At 39.1% G+C, this 21,861-nt stretch overlaps 1 protein-coding gene across 4 annotated transcripts; it reads right to left on the minus strand.

Moving 5' to 3' along the window:
- Positions 1-1,177: 1,177 nt before the first annotated feature.
- LOC113055137 (DAZ-associated protein 1-like) lies at positions 1,178-16,456 on the minus strand. Of its 4 annotated transcripts, none has more exons than XM_026221148.1 (13): positions 16,242-16,456; positions 15,444-15,484; positions 14,046-14,212; positions 13,812-13,877; positions 13,561-13,668; positions 13,239-13,287; positions 10,423-10,505; positions 7,277-7,430; positions 7,158-7,187; positions 6,176-6,331; positions 5,837-6,004; positions 4,189-4,278; positions 1,178-1,911 (listed from the first exon to the last, which is right to left on the minus strand). In XM_026221148.1, the coding sequence occupies exons 1-13, from the start codon at positions 16,307-16,309 to the stop codon at positions 1,739-1,741; spliced, it is 1,353 nt and encodes a 450-aa protein (XP_026076933.1). In that variant the 5' UTR covers positions 16,310-16,456; the 3' UTR covers positions 1,178-1,738. The 4 variants fall into 4 exon arrangements, with proteins under 4 accessions (XP_026076933.1, XP_026076934.1, XP_026076935.1 ...); XM_026221150.1 differs by having other exon boundaries at positions 1,739-1,915; positions 16,242-16,455; XM_026221149.1 differs by lacking the exon at positions 4,189-4,278 and having other exon boundaries at positions 1,180-1,911; positions 16,242-16,451.
- Between the last annotated feature and the right edge of the window lie 5,405 nt (positions 16,457-21,861).

Raw genomic sequence — 21,861 nt, forward strand, 5'->3', positions numbered from 1 at the left:
TATAACTATTGTAAACAGTTTTGTTAAAGAAAAAAAAAAACATTCAGCTTTAATGACCTCATATTGTGAGACTACATAGAATGGCGCGGTAGTCCATAGTTTTGTAATCTTGAAAAAGATGTCAAGAGACAAATGTTGTGGGCAGTTTGTTAATAAACTTTGTTTTATGGCCTATTACACTTCCCAATATTGATTACAAAATATCTACTTGGGATGATCAATAGCTGCTAGACTAAAAGTAGGACTTCCACAAATAATTAGTGAGACTCAGTCTGGGTTCCTCAAGGGTAGGTTAATAATATTTGGTTGGTGCTTGACATCTTAGAATATAATGGTTTAATTGAAGATGATGGATTAATTTATTTCTGGACTTTTTTAAAGCCTTCAATATAGTCAAACACCCGTTTTGGACCAAAATGTATTTATTTCATTAAAATGCTGTATAATTACATTAGAGCTGTGCTAGTTCACCTGTTGTTTGTTATGGTTGCAGAATTGTTAGCCATTCTCTTAAAGAATGAGAATATTGTTATTAACTTTATGGATAACAAAATCATTATAAGTCAACATGATACAACCATTTTTTAAAACAACCAAATACAGATCCCCCTAGCACTTCACCATGTCAAATGTTTTGCAAAAGCATCAGGATTACAGTTAAATACATTAAAGGAAAGCTTGCCTGGTTGTATACGAGGAGATTACATTTTTCGACATCTCAGTAGGAAAATAGTAAAGAAATTCAGGAGCAAATATCTTGCATTTCCCCTTCGACCCAAATATAAAGAAATACACTTAAAATCATGAATATTTACCCAGACCCAAATTTTTTCTAAGATTAAGATTGAATGTGGAGTCAAATACTTGTCTGATTTGTAAAGAATGATATTGAAACTGTTTTAACATTTATTTTTTTCAATGCAATTTGGTTAATCCATTTTGGAATGAGGTGCCTAATTGGTTCAAACATAAAGTACCTTCTTTGCATCCATCAGTTGGGATATGGTAAAATTTGATGTACATTTGGAGGACAAAAATGTAATGTTATTGTTCATATGCAGAAAAAAATAAATTTTTAATATTTGACAAGTTCATATTGACCTGAAAAGCAATTCAGAAGCAATGAATTTCCACAACACTGTTTCTTGAAATCATTTATTTCAAATAAACTCTTATTTTTTGTGTTTTTCTTCTTGTTTTTTTTTTTTTTTTGCATAAGTGCAAAGTGCACCAACAGCCACCTGAGGGAAGTCTACGTCCTTAAATAAAAATCAAGAAAAGCGCACATATATTAGTACAAAATTCTTTAAAAAATTGCACAGTTTAGGTGTATAATACACATCTGTAATCTATTTCAAACTTAAATAAAATGGAAAAGTCTCATAGAGTAAACAAAATTCACAAAATTGAAAATAAAAACATTTCCCCACTACATAATTAAAGCTGAATAATTGGGAGACCCTGTCGCTGACGTCTGGTCCATCTGTTCTGTGCTGATGTTTGACCAGACAATCTGAATCTATTGCTAAATACTTCAGTAGTTCAGTCCTACTACAAAATATAGAAGAGTACTGTGGTCTCCTATTATTAGAGTAGAGCCCATGTTCACAATTTATACACAATAAAACCCCTTTTATTTGCTCTGCAATGTTCATAAAGACCATCCCAAATCCAGTTCTTGCACTCAAAACGTCTGTATCCCTGACGATGTGTATTGCATTGGGGGTGGGAGAGCAGCTCAGCGCCGGTAGGGGTGGAAGCCCTGTACATTGTGGTTCTGTCCTCGTCCGAAGCTGCTTGCGGCCGGAGGGGGTCCTGATGAGGGTGCGGAGGGGGCTGCGGCGTATGAGGCAGTTTGCTGGCTGGGGTCTGCAAAGCTATGACCAAAAGCACTCAGGTCCTGCCCATAACCTGTCTCAACAGACATGAATACACAGGACGGGATATTAAACACCAGTAAACTTTAAAGCACAACATGCTACTAGATGTCTTTTTGTAACCCCTCAACATTTTGCGTTAGGTGGATTTTCATACTTTTCGAGATGTACAGGCCATGTACACACTGCAGCTAAATACAATCATCACTTTTCATAAACCCAAAGTATCCTTCAGTTTTTGCGCATATGCTAGGGTATGCATACAGTGCACGTGATTTTTTTTGTGTATGAAAAGTGTACTATATTTTTCATGGTATAAAAAAAAAAAAGAAAAAAGAAAAAAAAAAAATCACCCAAAAAATTTAAGGTCATCATTAAAGGGATACTCCATCCCAAAATGTTGTCATTAAACACTTACACCCCTGTCGTTCCAAACCTGTAAAAGCGTTCCTCTTTGGAACACAATTTAAGATATTTTGGCTTTTTCAATGCTTTTCATACTTTTCTTGACCTTGACAGTGTAACTTCCTTGGCAGTCTATGGGACGGTCACAAGCCTCCCAGTTTTCATCCAAAATATCTTAAATTATGTTCCAAAGACGAACAGAGCGTTAACGGGTTTGGAACGACATTGGGATAAGTGATTACTGACAAAATTTTAATTTTGGGATGGAGTATCCCTCTAATTTAAGTTTTTGCAAACCTGTTTTGCTGAACACAAAAGACGATATTTTGAAAAATGTTGGCTTCTACATTATGAAAAAAAAAAATACTATGGAACTCAATGGATACCATCAACTGTTTGGTACAATAACTTCAGGGAGAAAAAGATTATGACAGAATTTTCAGTTTATGGATGAACGACCCTTTTAAGGAAATCAATTCTATTAAATTTTTCATCTAAATTCTATAATTTTGTCCAAATTTGTCACTTTATCTGCAATAAAACGTGTGTGTGTATGGGGGGTGGGCGTTAAAGATTTTGATTGTTTTTAAATGTTTGACTTCCTACATACATAACTTTTTAAGTAGCACATTCTTAAAATAATTCTTCAGGGTCATTATACTGCATATATATTGCACAAATCTTATTCCACTCCTAGAGAACGATGGTGATTGGTGCACATTATATAAAATAATCTGTGCTCCGCTCATGCAAAAGTAAAGAAACTGAGATTTGGTTGTGTTTTGGATGGGACCTCTTATCATAAATCCATGGTCTAAATATTGAGAGCAGATTGTATTTGCTAGTTTTAGGTAATGGAAACCATACCATATAAAAATAGACACCTGTGTTAATGAGCAGTTGTTTAAAGGGTTAACAGATATCTGGAACTCTAGTTTAAACAAGTACACAGACATTTTGATCGGTCATGTCTTCTCCAGAGAATTAGTGCAGACACTGAACGAAGATAAAACTTTCTAGTGTGCACAGACCGTCATATAGAGTATACTTTAATGGGAATGCATTCAGCTGTACACAAACGCCAAATATTTGCAGTGAAACTGAAGTATACTTGACCGTGGTTTACTAATTTCCATGCATCTCTCTAATATTACTTTGGTTGAAAATGGGCAACACAAGCAGATTGAACTGTTGGCATCCATGTTTCTTTTGCTCAGTCAGGTTTGCAGTGTGTACGTGGCCAAAACAGCTGGAAACAAAAGTATGATGACAAATAGGTCATGAAAAACACATTTAAAGCAGTCTGAACAGCAGTCAAACAGAAAAGGCAGAAATGCATTTTGGAGAAAATTTATTCAAAAGTCTCTAGATGAAAGCGAAACATTAGACTACGTGTGAACACAAATGAGGAGAAATGGATTACTTTTAAGAGTCGAGTAAAGAATTGCCGCACAGATTTGTTGAGGTGTGACCGTCACACGCTGCATGAGGGGCACAAAATCCACAGAAAACCCAGTAGAGGCAATATTAGATCATCCTTTTGGCAGCAAAGCACAGCAGTGACTGGAAAAAGAACATCTGAAGCAAGCCGTCAGTTTTCTTCATATAATAAACTACAGCTACAATCCGTACGAGTTACAATATTGTCCAATGGCGCTTCACGAGAGATTCAAGTCAAGAGAAAGTGTAGTTTATTTCATTGAAACATGCGTCTTCGAGGCCTCCCGAATAACATGTAGCTGTACTTTAGTATATCCCGTGAAAAACCGAAGAGACTGATGTAGAATATGCATACGGCATATGCATATTGTACATGGGATGCATGAGAAACAGAAGCCTTATGGGTCCACAGGCTGATGTTTGTTCGATGGGTTTGAGTGATTGTAGGATGCAGGTGCTCACCTACCTGCGCTATATCCCTGCTCTTCCTGTACATAACTGTGAGAAGGACGCGTTGGTCCGTAGGCAGAGGGGTCCTGAGGATAGTTACCCAAGCCTAGCAGGGAGATGAGGAGACCAGGTTGACTCGACCCAAAGAGAGTCCGACTTAACCACTACCTTACAGCTCCTACCCAGGTGACACTGCCCTCTTCTGCTCTCAGGGCTCATGAACAGAACATGTGGATGGATCCAGCCTACGCTCTTTCTAAATGAGTGTTTATCAGGCTGCTCGGCCATCAAGGTGCTGATGAATGGAAGCAAAGCAGAGGCTGATGAGACCACCCATACATACTGCCAGCCAACACAGATAGCCTGACCGGTCAGTTTGTTATGCCCAATACTGATATTTTCAGTATTGATTCGGGTGTAAAGCTGCCCATTTACCTCTTTAATGCGAGCCTGATATATAAAAAAAAACTGAAGCAAATGAGAGTGGTGCTTGCATGTGGAAAAACTCGACCAGAGCAATACTAGATAGACAGCTGCTGGTGTCTTTGCTATGTGGTTGGGTCATGTGATCTGGGTGACTGCTAAAGTGTTGCTATGTGGTTGGTATGGTCATCTTAGAGGTTGCCAGGATTTTACGCAGTTGCAAAGATGAGAGTTCTGGATTGTAAGATGCAAAGCTGTTGCTAGGTTGTTCGAAGATTTTGCATAGGTACGTAGATGCTGAGGTGTTCTGGGAGGATGCACGGACATTACTGAGCGACTGCTAAGATGTTCTGAGTGGTTGTTAGTGTGTTGCTAAAGTGTTGTGGCCGATTATTGTGCCTTGATATGGATCAATATTCATGTCATTCCAAACCTATATGACCTGTTTCTAACATAAAATAAAATATTTTGAGACAATTAGTTTTTTTCTCAACTCTGTTCAGTTGCCAAAATTTTTCAGAATATCTTCTTCTGGGTTCTGCAGGGTTTGAAACGACATGAGGGTGAGTAAACGATGACAGAATTGTCATGTTTGGGTGCACTATCTCTGTAAAGTGCAAGCATTTTTTTGGGCCTTTCTCACAGGTGAAATGAGCAATCACTTGCGAAAGTATTTGCACCCCTATTCCTAAGAAGCTACATGATTGGAGGCATCATTTAGGTTTGTAGCACAAACAGTACATGACTTCTAGATGCTTTTAGCTCTGGCGGCTTTTATGAGCTAGTGGTCTATGACTATTTCTGTAGGTTCAGTTTTATTTTCCATAGCTTAATGGATGCTCTAGATTTCCGTATGGTGTCAGCACCTGCACCAAGAGCCATTCTTTGTCTACCTTATACTTGGTCAAAGTCTGAAGTCAGTTAAATCTACCTGTGAAATCTCACATGCGCTGCGACCATCCAACGCTGAAACATCTACAGATGAAAACCCTTGTCTGCGTTAGATGAAGCGCTATCTGGTCAAAAGCAGCATTGCAGTACAGGATGATCTAATTCACACATACCACTGGAGAAACCCCCACAGACCGCGTATCAAAAATCTAGAGGCATGGGTTGAGGGTTAATAGACTGAGGGTCTGTGCGGGAGCATGTGTATGTGATGTCATCATGCCCATTCAGCGGTGTGAACAGGAAGCAGAACCCCTGCGGTGGTTTGCTGCCACGTTTTAGTGCACTCTTACCATACTGGCTGTAGGAGAAGTCTGGCTGTGCTTGGGGGGCTTTGCTCAGGTCCTGAGAGGGAGTCGTCGCCGGGGCAAAACCTAAAGTCCCTGCACCCGGCGTGGCAGGAGGGGGAGGCATTCCCTGTGCTACAAACTGGTCACCTTGAGGTGTACCAAAGCTATATCCTACGTAGAAAAAGAAAAATAATGCCAAGATCTTAAAATCTTGTTTGAGGTTGTTCAGCTTACCCATATGTGTACCTTTTATAAAAAATACTGCAGTTTTAATATCACTTGTCTATGGGTCATATATAGAAATGATAACTCTAGTACTGTAAAAATATAAAAGAAACCTACCAAACTGAGGTTGTGTGCTAAAGCCCTGTTGGGGGTATCCCTGAGGTGCCCCAAATCCCCCTGTAGGCGGTGCTGCTGCAACTAGAAATGCATTAAATGGAGAAGGAGGTTGTGCGGGTGCCCCACGGCCAGCAGGTAAAGGAGGTCCATACCCAGCTGAAACACAGAGGGGGTTCAGTTAGTCAAAACTCACTCAAGTCAAGTCCTATTCACTTCAACTCTGATGCCACTGAACATGCAACATGTAAAATATTTACAAACTATTTTCTCCACCAGTTATGCACACTAAAAAGTTTATTAATTAATAAAGAAATAATAATATTAATATCAATGAAATAATATATGAATAAAGAAATTAAGATGTTTATTCAGTAAGACTGCAGTAAATTGATCAAAAATGAAAGTACTTTAGAAGTTGTAATTCATGATTTCTATTTCAAATAAATGCTGTTCAGTTCTGAAGACTGAAGTTATAACTGCTAAATTCAGCTTTTATCACGGTAGGGTTGTGACGGTGAGGAAAGTTTCCCACCAGTTAATCGACCCTGTGACAACACCAGTAATACAGGTATCACCAGGGCTGGGGTTCGCTGGGGTTTCCCCTCTTTTCCTGGCTTTCCTTCTCTTTTAAAAAGCTTGTAAATGCCTGTGCACAGTTTACTTTCACTTTCAAATTATCTGCAATTCGGTGTCAATTGCTTGGAACAGCAGCAGCTCCTGACTGTAAATTTAGGAGTGTCAGATTCTGGGTCATAGTACTAGTTTATAATAAACTCTAGAAAGCTTATAGTCTTTATAGTCTTAAAACATGCACACACACACTTTTTGCAGAGATCTAATGTCCTTGCATTATTCAGCCTATGGGCCACACGCTAATGTTGAATGACAGACTCGAAGAACACACTCATATAAAGTATATTTGGGCATGGTATGAATTGGCCTTTTAGTCAGATCTCTGAATGAAGAATAAAACATAACATACCAAGTGGTTGACCTGTAGACACCCAAACACCTGGAACAAAAAAAAAAACACATTTTATCTCACAACCAACAGACCATTAAACTGAATCAGAATTATACATTGAACCGTACATCACTCACCCTGAGGCGCGTAGCTCTGCTGCCAGCCCGGAGCCGGTTGTGCTGCCCAGCCATTGGTTGCACTTAAAATGGCTCGGGGCCCCCACTGACTGGCTCCCAGCTGACCAGGGGCGGCAGCTTTGCTGTCCCGTGGCTCCGCCTTCTTCACTTCAACCTGCACAAAAGGACAAGAGGTTGTAACTAGCAAGAGGATAATTTCATACTGCCTACCTCCCCCACTCACCTATCAGAAACTTTAGCCCTCACCTCTGAAAAGATACTCTTACTTAGGCCAAATACATGACCCTAGTCCAGATGGAATGTGATATAGTTGGTCTCTTCTAGTTGATTACTTTTAAAACCAATGTTTCTGAGGTACTTGGGTAAGAAAGGGACATATAGGTTAACTAAAACTCTATATGTCAAATCAAGCAAACTTAAGAATAAATATTAACATACGTAGACGTACCTGAGAAACACTGTCCCTACATATATCTTACATCTAAGCTCTTTTAAATAGTTATAAACTGCTGATAGAAAATTAAGACTTACCTCACCCTGGCTAATGCTTAAGAACCTCAGTTTAGATACGGCAATAGAAATAAAAGGGTCAATTATGTTTAAATGATAATCTAATTGTACCAAATAATTAACATGCAGAGAATAAAAAAGGAGAGACAAAAGTCTAATCAGAGAGGAATCTTCATACTGTGTCAAATATGAAATTAATATGACTTCCAAATTTTCTACAGAAAGTTAGCATGGTGTTTGTCCTCACTTATGATGCTAGGATGTTGTGGTTCGTTGCCAAGGTGTGGCTAAACGGTAGCTAAGGTTTTCTTAGTGATTTTAGTGCACATCTATGCCAAATGCTTATAGGCCCAAATTAAAAGATCCCACCCCAAAGTCAATATTCTGTTCTCTAGACATGTCTTCGGACTCTATTTAAGTTGTGATGTAATTGTAGTAGTAACCATTTTTTTTTTTTATTTTGTATTGTGATTTACATTAAACTGAAACTGATTAACAAAAAAATAAAGTAATGCAGGGAGTAAACTAGGTTCAATCCAACGGTTGTTGATTGGAAGGAAGCAGATCTTAACGCAAGCTTGTGGTCGCATAATATAAGTATGATCAATGAAACGTTTTTTCCCACATAAGCACAAATCAAGAGAATGTCAACTTGCATGGTTTCTTCGCAGATTTATTTGCGCAAACGACTGCCTGAAAGAAAACAGACTGGCTCTATTACGCTGTTATTTATGCAGAATAACTCAATAGAGATTGCTAAAAATCCAAAACGTTTACCTGTGTTTTCAGCTTATCTGCACTTTTTCCGTAAAGTAGAGAGAGAGTATGTGTGCGCATGGTTGCCAGGAAAGATTAACGAAACCAATTGGCCGAAAAATTATCGAGTTTTAAAAAACTTTAAATGGGGGATTTAAACTCTTGAAAGCTGGCAACCGCAAACTTGAAAGCTTGTGGAGGCTTGTTACCAAAACAATATATTACACAAATTACAATTTAAAATGAAATGTTATCAGGATAAAAATCCAGCAGGCAAATCTCGTAAACAATTATGCTTAATAAATTGAGAGAAGCGAAAATCGTGATCAGGAATAAAATACGATTCATCGTGCATCCCAGAGCAATGCTCCTCTTAGCAATTGCCACTAATTATAGAATTATCCAATTAGGTGAATGGCATTTTATCACCTGCCACTCAGATTACACGGATACACGTAGTTTAACACACACAAGCAAGTTTCACTCCAGTTAAAGTGGAGATCCAGAAATAGAGCCGAGACTCTAAAGGGGGTGAGTTATTGGGGTCACCTTGCATCAAGAGCGAGAGACAATATTTTTCGGTTGGAAAGCAGCATACATGTATGTAACCACTCTCTTTTCGTCTCTCTCCTCCTCTCTCACTGTCGACCTAATTATGTATCAGTTTGAGCGAGTGGTCTGCAACCCTCGAATCAGCAACACCCCCCCCCCACTACTCCCGCGGGCATCACTGCTCAGAGTGATGGGAGGGTTCACGCCAGTCTTCACGTCCAACAGTAGAGCTGGGATTTGATACACAGTTTGATATGCTCCAGTTTCTAATTTTATAAGGTATGGCCCCACCCCCCTAAAGCCCCAATGAAATAATGTCATGTGAAGAACAATAGCCCAGGTACCGTAGTACCTGATTCCTTCAGGAACACAGACCCAAGTCAAGGAGAGCGTCAGCGAGCGAGACTCAATGTAGGACAAAAACTACAGAGCTATTCTGGAGTCTTGAACGAACTTGCTGGAATAGGTTTTTCACTTTAAATCAGCACACTGCAGTCATGACAAAGCAAGGAAATGCCTCGGGAGACCAAACGCAAAAAGTCTGAGACGAGCCCCTGTCATTCGCTCTGCATTAATGAGACTATTAGTCAAAAACTAAATGTGAGAAATGCTAGTGGTTTATTTGCAAAACGCAGATCAACCTCAAACCGGCCTTGCTGGGTGTGGAGCTGGCGAGGTGAGATAACACGTCATGCGACTTGTTCAGTCTTGCGCTATCCCTCGAAACAGACTAATACACCTAAGTATCAGACAATAATCTTACGCTTCACAGAGACGCTTGCCACCCGCCCAAAGCCCATTTGGAGTAAACTAACAGACACAGTATGGAGATTTTAATATTGAGGTCACTTAATTGAGATTTGCCTTCTGGGATCATTATAGAACTCAAATAGTAAGTGACCTGACAGTAATAACCTGAATAAAAACATTAAAGAAAAAGGAAACCAACCGGTTCTTTAGGTGAGTGCTGATATAACACTTAAGGTTCAATATATAATATATGTTAGTTTTAATTTTATATAATAACATTGCAGCACCTAAAGGAGCGGTCCAAATGAACCAAGCCTTGGGCAACTAACATGGTCAGAAATATATGTACAAATGTATAAAATTATACCCTTTCATAGGACGAGTCAGGTAAACAAAACACAATAGTTCTGCTCAATATATTGACTGGACTGGGAGAGAAACTATGTTTTTGCGAATGAGAAATTGTACCTCGCACATTAAATGTTAATTTTCGAATTCGAACTATTCGTTTACACACATGTTTGGTCGCCCAAGCTTTAGTTTCTGTTGTAGGGGAAAATAAAACTACAACTACACACTTTTTTGCCCATGATGTCGTGAAAATGCATGTTGACAGCCTGGTCCACTGATTGTTCGGCCTCGAAAGTAATAAATCCAAAACCTAGCCAACGATCAAAAGTCAACAGAGCAGCAAGGTGTTGGGACAGAACAGCTAGAAGAACATAAGAGGGATGGGGCGGGGGGTCCCTGAGGTTCAGATGACATCACGGCCCGGGTCACCAGGAAAGGTCACAGGTGGAGGCCCGAAAGGACAGAAGTGTTATGGATTTTCAATACTTTAACCCTGAACGTATTCAATGATTAACAGCCACAGAGGGCATTCGATAACTGAAGACAGGTCTTAAGCGACCTCACCAGTATCAGATTGGTCAAATTAGATTTTTCTGCCCTTTAAGTTTCATCCGAACCTCACTTTCATCACCACCCCAAATCTTACACAACAAATGTGAGCAACAGTTATCAATGTATAACAAGAACGATCATAACAACTACAGGTTTTACTGGTTTTTCTCAAAGCTTCCCAAAATGCTGTGGTACTTTGGGCAAACCGAGAGAACAGAGATTGAAACACTGCATCAAAAGCACCACAAGGATATAAGGATATTTGTGAAACATTGAATGCAGCCCAGGTTCTCGTGTGGTGTAACCCTGGTTAATGCTCAATTTCAGTGATCGGCATTGGAGGCGTGCAGGGGTCGCGTAGTCAGAACTATCAAAGTGGGCCGCCGGACGCCAAGGTCACTTGCAAGATAAGACGGAGCACAATCCTCCAGCAGCAGCTGAGTTTAGCTGTGCCAGATCCACCAGTGTGAACTAGTTTCCGTCAGATCAGATAACTGTGGCAGAACTGGGCTGCGAGAATCTCCACTTTGGGATCTAACCTGATTCCGATTGCGCGTCCTTTGAGACTGAAGAGGTCTGAGAATTCGTACACTATGTGGAGCACAACGAGGACTAAATATACTCACCCTGCCCTTCATCGTCAGCCCTGGTTTCATTAAAGAAGAAAAAAAGTCAATTAAATGCACTCATGTCTGTTACAGACTACTCAAAACTGACTAGTTCTCTGGAAAATCTGTCATTTACTAGGTCCTGTTTAGGTGCCGTTCACACTGGACAGCATCTGAACTCAATTTACTTTTGAAGGCGGTGAATCTGCAAAAGCGATACTTTGACAACTGGTGCTTTAAGTGAGATTAATTTAGAGAGACAACTTCCTGAACTGGGTTTTGCGATGCTGAAAGTACTGCATGGTAATGCACAGCACTCCTTGAATTCATCCCCATTGCACTTACATCCAAAAAATGCCCTTCCCTTTTACAGTCAAAACATTGTGCTATCCAGCATACTGGGAACACAAACCTGACTTAACAGCTAGACGGTATGTACTTCCTCTATTACGAAGAGTAAAACGCAAACAGAGTACATCAGGGAGACTTGTTTTATGTGACTGCAGAAATTATCTGACAATATTTGGGCACAAATTGAAGCATTAACCATGTTTACACCAGAGAAACAAGCATGAGTGTGTTTCACACCATGCCTTAATCTGTGTGGTGCCACTATCTGTATTGTATCCTACAAGAAAGAACAGACATATCTTAGGTAAAAACGTTAATGCATTCAAACGCTTGACAAAGGAAAACAGGCACATGAAAAGAAAGCTAGAAAAGGCTTACTTAAATGTACTACATTGCTATACACACTTGTTTTGCCGATCAATCAAATGTAAACGTTAACTGAACACGTCTTAAGGTTAATGGAGATTAATTTCAGTGATTCAGGAAATTTAATAAAACGCTTGCAAATGTTCACATGACAAACTATTCCACGTTTACCCAATGAGAGTGAAATGTGAAAAGCATTGTAAGTTCAAACAGTAAATGCAAAGGAAACGGCTCTGTTTTCTTGAAAACATGGTTTGAGCAAATGTAAACATTGCGCTGCAATCCTTCCGTAAACTGTGTAAAACAGGATTTTTAAATGAAGTAGCTGGGGTTTTTTTTTATTGCTTTGTTTCTACTTTAACTTTCCAGCTGGACCACGTCATGGCCACAGTGTGTTTTCAGATGATAATAAGTGCTGTTATGGAAAACAGGTATGAACTGTATTTGAAAACTGAAATAAAGATTTTTTTCATCTAACTTTATCCAGTTATTTAATTTTCCCATGGAACACAAAATTGAACTCTACTGAAAAATATTCACACTACTCTTGTTTTTCTTTTTATAATGATGAAATTGGTAAAAAAAACAATTCTATGCAGCTATGAAGGGTCTTAAAGGCACATTGAGGCCCTTGCTATTTTTTAATCTCCAAAAAACACTATTAAAAAGACGAACATGAAAGTCAAGCATTATGGTCGAAGTCTTTTGAACAGATTAAAGTACTTTTTAATAAACATATCTAGCAAGCATCTATTCAAAAACAGCACTCACATTCAGTTATTAAAAATAATAATAATAAACACACAAACGCAAAGACAGTTCCATAATTTCTCCCTTTGTGTTCCAAAAGAAAAACATCATACAGGTTTGAATTGAGTAAAAAAAAAGGGGACTTTTTGGATGAACTATTCCTTTAAGGCACAAGCAGATGTGAAAGACTCTGAACTTGACTGAGCATGTTTGATGCAAATGTTTGCGTGTCATGTGGATGCCGCTGATTTGCCTTGACACCATGCAAGAGTCGAGACACACCGAACCAAGCATTACACTCATGACAGGGGCAGATGGCCTGCGCGATGTTCTCTTCTCTTTGGGAGGGAATAGTTTGTCTTGTGCATGAGGTGAGAGAAAGACTCAATGGGAGCGAATATGAATGTGTGGATTACCTCGAGGCCTCTGTTTCTCTGCGTCATAGATCATTACCACCTCTGTGACCTTCAAAATAGAGAACAGGACCGTGAACGACCAAACCGACCTTGCATCATATATAAAACATATTTCAGTTCAGTGTTGGTGAAGATCACTTCATATAAAGATGAAAATACAATATATTTATGATTTTGCACGTTTAGGTTACTGATCAATAAGCAAGAACACGACCAAGTAACCTTTCAGACACCATTTTAACATTATTATGGAATTTATCTAGATGTTAATAAGGCTTGATTAAACTGAAATGGTACATTTCTGCATCTGTGTCCATCTCACCACTCCAAATCGGTTGAAGTAATCCCTGAGTTCAACTTCGCCGCAATTATGAGGAATTCCACCCACAAATATCTTCTTAGATTTATTGCTGTCACTTTTGCTTCCTTTCTAAAACACACACACAAACACACAAAATGTTTGAGCTTCTTTAGAGTTAGGCAAAGACTGGACAAGCAATAATACATGAAATCGTCTGTATAATGAGCAAAAACTAACATTTCAAGTGGTTTTAGATTTTCAAGTTTTCTTACCCAGCCGTCTTTTGCCCGAGTCTTCTCAGGCTGCATCCCTCTTGGCGTACAAGGCTTTGGGTCGATCTACGAGAATAAACAGATAACACTTATTTAGTAAATACCCTCAAAACAGCATGCCATAAGAACACTTGATTTTGAGGTCAAATGATGCAGATGTTTTAAGTGAAAAATTAAAAATATGATGCATTTATCATAACTGGAAAAAATAGGTTCCTCAGTAATTCTCCTCACATTTCTTCCGTCCAGGTTATGAGGTTTGGTGTCCAGGACGCTCCGTACGCAGTTGGGATCTTTAAACTTCACAAAGCCGAAGCCCCTGGACTGATTTGTGCTTTTATCTTTCATGATGACACAATCCACGACCTCTCCATACTGAGAAAAGTAGCTTCGCAACGTCTCTAACAACACACAGAAAGGAATAATGAACGTTTGATGCATTTAAAACTGTGGTTCTTCACTGGTGCTGCTGGGTCTCTGATAACTGGCAGAAGTGAGCCAAACAGACATATTAATGCTTGGCATTACATGCCTTCAGCCTTAAAAAGAAACAATGTAATATCTGGGATTTGAAGCACCACCAGCTGAGAACACAACACATGCACGACAGCCCAATGCAGCGCAGATGTATTATATAAATTATACCTACCTACATATTGTTATTTCAGTTATTAGAAATCAGCATTAGCACTGTGCTTTAAAATGCCTTAGCTGCGCTACATAAATATTGAGCAATCCTGATAAAAAAATACATATTTCTTGAGCAGCAAATCAGCAAATTAGGATGATTTCTGAAGGATCATGTGACACTGAAGACTGGAGTAATGATGCTGAAAATTCAGCATATAAATAAATAACATTATAAGATATATTAAAATAAGCAATTTAAAATTGTGGTAATATTTTACAATATTACTGTTTTTCTGTATTTTTGATAAAATAAATGCAGCCTGGTTGAGACTTTTTAAGACCGTACTACAAACCCCAAACTTTTAAACAAGTTTATGAATTTTAAACAGCGATGCATATCCCAGTGGAGCAAGCTGATATGACATACAAGTAATGTATTCTTATAAATGTGCCAGCACACTTCATAAATGTACCAAAGGTCAAAATTCAGAACATTACAATTCGGTTTTATATGCGGCAACATGTCAAAGCACGAACCACATTACACACAATTACTGACATTACATAAAACCATCATATGACAGGAATAAGTACAACTAACACGGCTTTGAAATGTATAACATTATATGAAATGCATATTAAAAAGAAAAAAAAAACTATATTAGATCATTTTCCCATTGATTTCCTCATTGCATTTTACGCATGCCATTTGATACAGGCTTTATCCGATTTCTGGAGCTCGCGTCTAACCGGCTCTCTCACTTGCACCCACATACTGAAAAGACAAGCTCAGCCCCTGAGTGACAGCCTGGTTTCTGCTCTGGGAACATGCAGAGCAAATATAAGTTTAATGGAGAATATTAAAGCATGCATCAAGCCAGCAGTGCGAAACAACACACACTATGGTGATACAGGCTTGCAGTGCACCCACTTGCAATATTGAAGAGCAACTAATGTTACCGTATGAGACTATAAGAAGGTTAATACAACAGTTACACTCACCCTGGGTGGTGCTCCAATCCAATCCACCCACAAACAGCTTCCTGAAACACAACGATGAGGGAACGTCACAATGCATTTGTGTTCATTCATAAAGGAACATGAGTCAAGCTCATGAGAGAAAACACATTTGCCCTTGACTGATCAGTGCGGTCTAACGAGTCAAAAGCAGAAATCAACCATACATCTGAATAACCCAGAGATCCACTCCCAAACCATCTCAGACATGATCTACCTGGCTGATGTGAACTAAGCAGGCTGTGCATGCAGGACTTTCTCTTCTGGTCTGATTATACACCTTATAGCATGATTATTATAAAAAAATAAAATAAAATAAAAATTTGATTTGACATAAAAACAGAGTGATACAAGCCTTCAGTTTGTGATTTTAAACTAAAAGAACAAGAGCACATACAAAAATCTAGTTCGAGTATAAAACGTACGATATGAAAGAAAGAAACCGATATAAACCTCCAGTTTGTGTTTTATTTAACGTACTTTTTAAAAGGAGAGTGATAAAACACTGCAGTTTGTTTATAAGAAACTTACCGCATAAAAACAGTGATAGAAGCCTGCAGTTTGACAGCTGATGCTTGTTCTGTCAGTCTAGTTCTTTGCTAATTTATTCATACATTTTATCAGTTCAGTGAAGCGAGAGCATGTCGTTGTCAAACTGAAGGAGTTCACTGGTGCACCTGCGTTAGTGCGGAGCTCGGCACCGGCCCGCTGCGCATCTTACTCCGCCGGGACGGGACGGGTACGGTACATGCAAACACTGTCATACAGCACACCGTGTCTTACCCGATTTCGTCTCCAGCTATGTTGTTGCTCATCTCCGTGGCGAGGGTTGTGGACGGGAGTGCTGACATGGGTCCGCTTGCTCGGTCTCCTGCCGGTCTCCGCCGCCCGGGAAGGTCACACTCCGCTTTCGGTTCAAACCGAATCTGCGCAACACTGACGTGAGACACGGGGCGCCCCAGCAAGGGCGGTGCAATAAGCGCGGAATGATGGGAAATTGAGTCCATTAGGCTAAAGTAAAAAAAAAAATGACACGGTAAACAAACTATTAGACCTGTATATTTATTGTATATATACTGCGCTACTGTCAGTCACGGAAGCCCTGTGGATCGCAAAAGCTGATTCCAGATCAGTTCTTATTCTGCTGGATCTATCTGCAGCTTTTGACACTGTCAATCATCAGATCCTCCTGTCTGCCCTCTCATCACTGGGCATCACAGGGATTCCACTTCACTGGTTTGAATCCTGTCTTACTGGTAGGTCTTTCAGGGTGGCTTGGGTATCCAAAGCACATCACTGGGGTTCCTCAGGGATCAGTTCTTGGACCCCTCTTGTTCACAGTACACAACATCACTGGGTCACATCATACAGGCTCATGAATCCTCCTACCATTGCTATGCTGAAGACACACAGCGCTATCTTTCATTTCAGCCCAGATGATCCAAAGGTAGCTGCACAGATCAAATCTGAAATCAAATTAGAAATCTGAGATCTGTTATAGCGACGCCTCGTGGTACCATCACAGAGAGGCTCAAAATCACTCTCCTGAATATTCTCGTTCACAATTCCTGACGGGTGGATGATCTTCCCACCCCTATCCGGGATGCTGAATCCCTGATGATTTTCAGCACTGAAAACCCCTCTCTTTTGAAACTACTTGGCTTCATCATAAAAAATCTTTATTTATTCCTTATTTTTCTACATTGTACTTATTTGAAAAATGTCTTAAACTTGGTTTTACAAGCACTTCCTGTATCTATTTGCCTCTTTAAGAAGAATCGCTTTATGTATCCCCCAAATGTAAGTCGCTTTGGATAAAAGCATCTGCAAAATGACTAAATATAAATTTAGGTTTTATGTCAATACAATAAATATAGATATAATTATTAAAATACAAAATATATAATTATAATGGGCATAAATAAACAATAGCAACATTAATAGATATTATATATTTGCATGAGTATGTCCAAGAAAGTTCAATAATTTGATTTTGAAGAATGCCCCAGCTTCTTTTTTCTTTTTTTTTCTCAATGCAGTGAAAATGACTGATGACTGAGGCTGTCCAGCTTTGCCATTCCCTGATGATTCAGCTCTGTTCTCATTAAAGTTCATGTGAAAGGCATCAAGAACCAATTCAGGGATGAATCACTATTTACCGTGTTTTTTCAGTGATTCGGTTGTTCCAGGTCACAAACCAGGTCTGAATGATTTGTCAGACTGATTCAGTACATGACTCACTAATCTGGATGAAGTGGTTCACAGCTAATTGAGGGAGGATTTACTCCTTATTTCTGTTTGTTTCTCACACTAAGCCATCATATGACTTCAGAAGGCTTGAAATAGAGTGCATGATAGCTGGCTATTGGGATTTTTCTTCGCTCATAATTGTGCGTTTTTCTGACTTTATAATTAATGATTGAGTTTAAGCCTCACAGATCAGAGAAAAATACAATCAGAACTGAGAGGTTGTATTATGCAATTCTGAGAAGAAAAAGAAAAAATAGAAATTACCATTTTTTCAGTGACTATTTTTAGTAGGGAAAAATAATATGCAATTCAATGGCTACTGTCAGCTGTTTGGTTACCAACATTCTTTAAAATATCTTCTTTTGTGTATTCAGTAGAAGAATGAAATACACGGGTTGGAACAACTTCAGCTTGTGTACATTTTTATTTTTGGGTAACCTTTAAATTAGTTTTTGAGTCCCAGATTTGGACTTTTGCACAACACATCAAAGTGCCATTACATTATCATCTACATTCACTACACCAAGGTTCTGCCACATAAAAATGCTTAACCAATACATTTTTTAAAGTAAAGGACAGGGTTACAGCTGTTGGGTTAACCATCATGAACCAGGAGCTGTTTCAGCTGTCTAGAGAGCAATGCATGCGAGACCACCCCCTTCTCCTTTCTCGGGGGACTTTATTGACACTCACTCTTTGACTACACTGTTTCTTGCACATTCAGGAGTTCTTTAAATATAAAACACTGAAGTCACAACAGAGACAATCTCTTCAGTAGTTGTGCATTGACACAACTCCACCACATCTGGCAACATTCAACAATCCACAATGACCACAGCAGCCGTCCATCTCAAAGGGCGATAGCTGCATTCAAGTGTGGCACAAAACGTCCTTTCTCTTTGGAGTGTTACAAGCTGTTGATGCATAAAGAAGATCAGTAAAATTGCAAAGACTAAAGTCTCAAATCCAAAGAGATATTCTTTATCAAATTTAAGAGTCTGCCACGCCCCCCTAAAATGACTCATTCAAACACGCCCCACATGTCTACATCACTATGTGGGAAGATTTGCGTAATGCAGCCCAAATGTTCAGCAAAGAAAGAAGGCGTGGTTTCAGTACCCGCAGTTAGTGTTGAAGCAGTCATGTCAGGGAGATGTGTATCTAGGCGAAGGCAAAAGCACTTTATTTGGTCTGAAAGTAGATTAACTGAGGAATCTTTAAGATTACGTATAACAGAACAGCAACACATTTTATGGACGACAGTTTCATGGACCACTGAGAGGAGGTGATTCTGATTTTGCTACAACAATCTGGTGCTTCTGAATCAGCTACTGTATATGTTTTGTTATTAGTTTAAGTGTTCGCGATTGACTGTTCAAATGCAAAGTTCTGCGCGTTGTGTGTGTGTGTGTGTGAGAGAGAGAGAGAGAGGGTTGCACAGTGAAGTCCGCTATCTTAACCGTCCGTGTCTTGTGTACTGCAAACACATACGAGCTTCATCACTGTCTCTCACGTGACTCTCTTCCTCTTTCGTGCTTGAACTGATTGTAAATCTAAGGACATTATTAAAGAGCCACACAGATGGGAAATCAAAAATTACCTGTATTACATTGTATGATGTAGCTGTCCATCAGTGTAAACAATGTGCAAAGTAATTAAACTAAAAAGTACACGATTTATAAAGTTGGCTTTTATATTTTTATTTATAAAGTTTTATAAAATTGGCTTTTAAAGTAAGGAGTCGACTCTGAATCGCTGAAACGAGTCGTTATTGATTTCAAATCTTTTGCCCATCTCTATGTACGTCACTAGGAGCACTTTGCATAATAATCTCCGCCTACCGTTTTGCGAGAAACGTAACTCTGACCTGCCCCACCCCCCACACAGACGCTCTGTTTGGTGTTATAGGATCATGTCGAGGAGACATCGTGTTTTTAATTGTAAAGGCAAGTTTGTTTTATTTTCACTGCCAAAGAATGAAAATCAGAAGAACCAATGGCTAAAATTCATTTTTACCACAATACCAGAGCAGTACAACAAACCTCTTTTGTTGTGTTCACAACATTTCACTGATGACTGCTTTTCTAATCTCAGTGAGTACAAGGCGGGATTTTCAAAGCGTTTGGCCATAAAAGAGGGTTATTACCAACTTTATTTAGACCAACGAGCATCTCCGAATCACAACGCGAAGTATGATTATATAGTTATGTGTTTGTTTTCTCCCGAGCGTCTTATCAGTATGTGTGCTGTCTGCAGCCTTTGTCTGTGCTGATCTTCATTTACAAACACGTCATTAAAATGAAGTGTAACAAGTGCTGCTAACAGATATTCTGTGATACAGTAATCCATATGAAAACAACGCGATGTCCGTTTTTCACGTCTCCCTTCATTCTAATGTGACCACGCCCCCGCGCTGAACACGCTATTCAGATTCAAACTGAAACGCGCAGCATGAATACGCACACGCAGAAGAAAAAGCAGTGAGACTGTTCAAGTTTTTTATTTTACTGTTTGCTTCGCGATGAGAGGAATAAGACATGATTCACCCCAAAAAGATGCTAACGCATTGTTTACCATGAAGTTGTGTGCGGAACAACCAATCAAAACTATGTTAGTTGACCAATCAGAACACAGTATGCTACTGAAAGGTGGAGTTTAAGGAAACTGAATCTTTTGAACAGCTTCGCGCGAACCGTTTGGGGATCTCTGAGAATTGAGGTAATTTTAAAATGATATTTTGATAAAATGACAATGTTTTTTAACCTTGGATGGATTTAAACCTATTTTACAGGGCTTATAAACAGTGATAGGAAGCTTAGAATTTTCATCTTACTGGCTCTTTAACTGTCATTACATCTATTTTGGAAGCTGAAGCTAGAGATTAAGGGGTGTTACATTTCTAACGAGTGCTTGCAGTGTTCAGCCAATCACAATGCACTGGGTCAGTTGACCAATCAGAGCAGACTGCTCTTGTCGGAAGGAGGGAGGGACTTTGTAGAAAACAAAGCATTTAAGAGAGGCATAGAGGACCTACCAAAGTGTACAGTATTTTAAAAAATAATGTGTTTTTTGAACATTAAAGCATATCAACATATTTTGTTACACCAAATAATGATCTTTGAAAAAAAGCATGACCAATTTAAATAAATCATAAATCATTCAATTTAGTTCTGAACGATCTGTTCAAAAGAATCAATTCCAGAAACGAGTCTTGCCAGAGACTTCCCCTCACTACTTTGGCGAGGACTTATGAATGTTAATGTAGAAACGCTGACGTTGCTTCATAACCTACCTGGAGCGTCCAATGGCGTTACTTAATTCATTTGAATCACCATCTCCTAGAATTCCTCGAACGTGAACTTTTGACGTTGCGGCCGTCAGATAAGAATGCGTGGACCTTGAGTGTGTGACACAAACACTAGTCAAATAACACTAATCAACACTAATCAAAACACTAGTTCACTGAATCCGATTCAGTTGCCTCTGAAGTAAAGCTTAACCGCGTCACGAGACGGCGCGCGTGAATGAATGCGCGTCCCTTCTGTGTGGTTGCATTGAAATGCGTTACGTCTGAATATATTCACACATAGTACTAAAATTACCATTTTTCATAAAGGTTATTTATGGTTTCATAGTTACAAAGAGCGTGTCACACATCAATAATTTATAAACTGAATTTCTAGAAATGCCATTCATTTGAGAACGGCAGGACACTATGACCCCTCTTTACTCCTAACGTGCCTATTTTTACTCCTTTCTGAAATATGACCTCCTGCAGCTCCAGGGGCAGGACCTTTCCCATGTCAATAATATGGCATATCAAATATATACACTTAATGGACAAAATGAAACTAGTAAATTATGAATAGGAAATCATGTGAATCATAAACAACGTGTCTCCTCTTGTTTGGTAATGTAGGTGGAAGGGTGCTTGAGATCGGCTTTGGGATGGCCATAGCAGCCTCTAAAGTGGAGTTGTTCCCCATTGAAGAGCACTGGATCGTTGAGTGCAATGACCGTGTTCTACAGACACTACAGGAATGAGCCGAATCAGCCACTTTAAGTAAAGGAAATATATCTGTATCTGATTTACAGAGTTATTATTACAAAACCAGTTGATGAATTTTTATAGATTTTCCTCTGAAAGGCCTGT

This window comes from Carassius auratus, chromosome 36 (genome assembly GCF_003368295.1).
Source record: "Carassius auratus strain Wakin chromosome 36, ASM336829v1, whole genome shotgun sequence".
NCBI classification, from domain to species: Eukaryota; Metazoa; Chordata; class Actinopteri; order Cypriniformes; family Cyprinidae; genus Carassius; species Carassius auratus.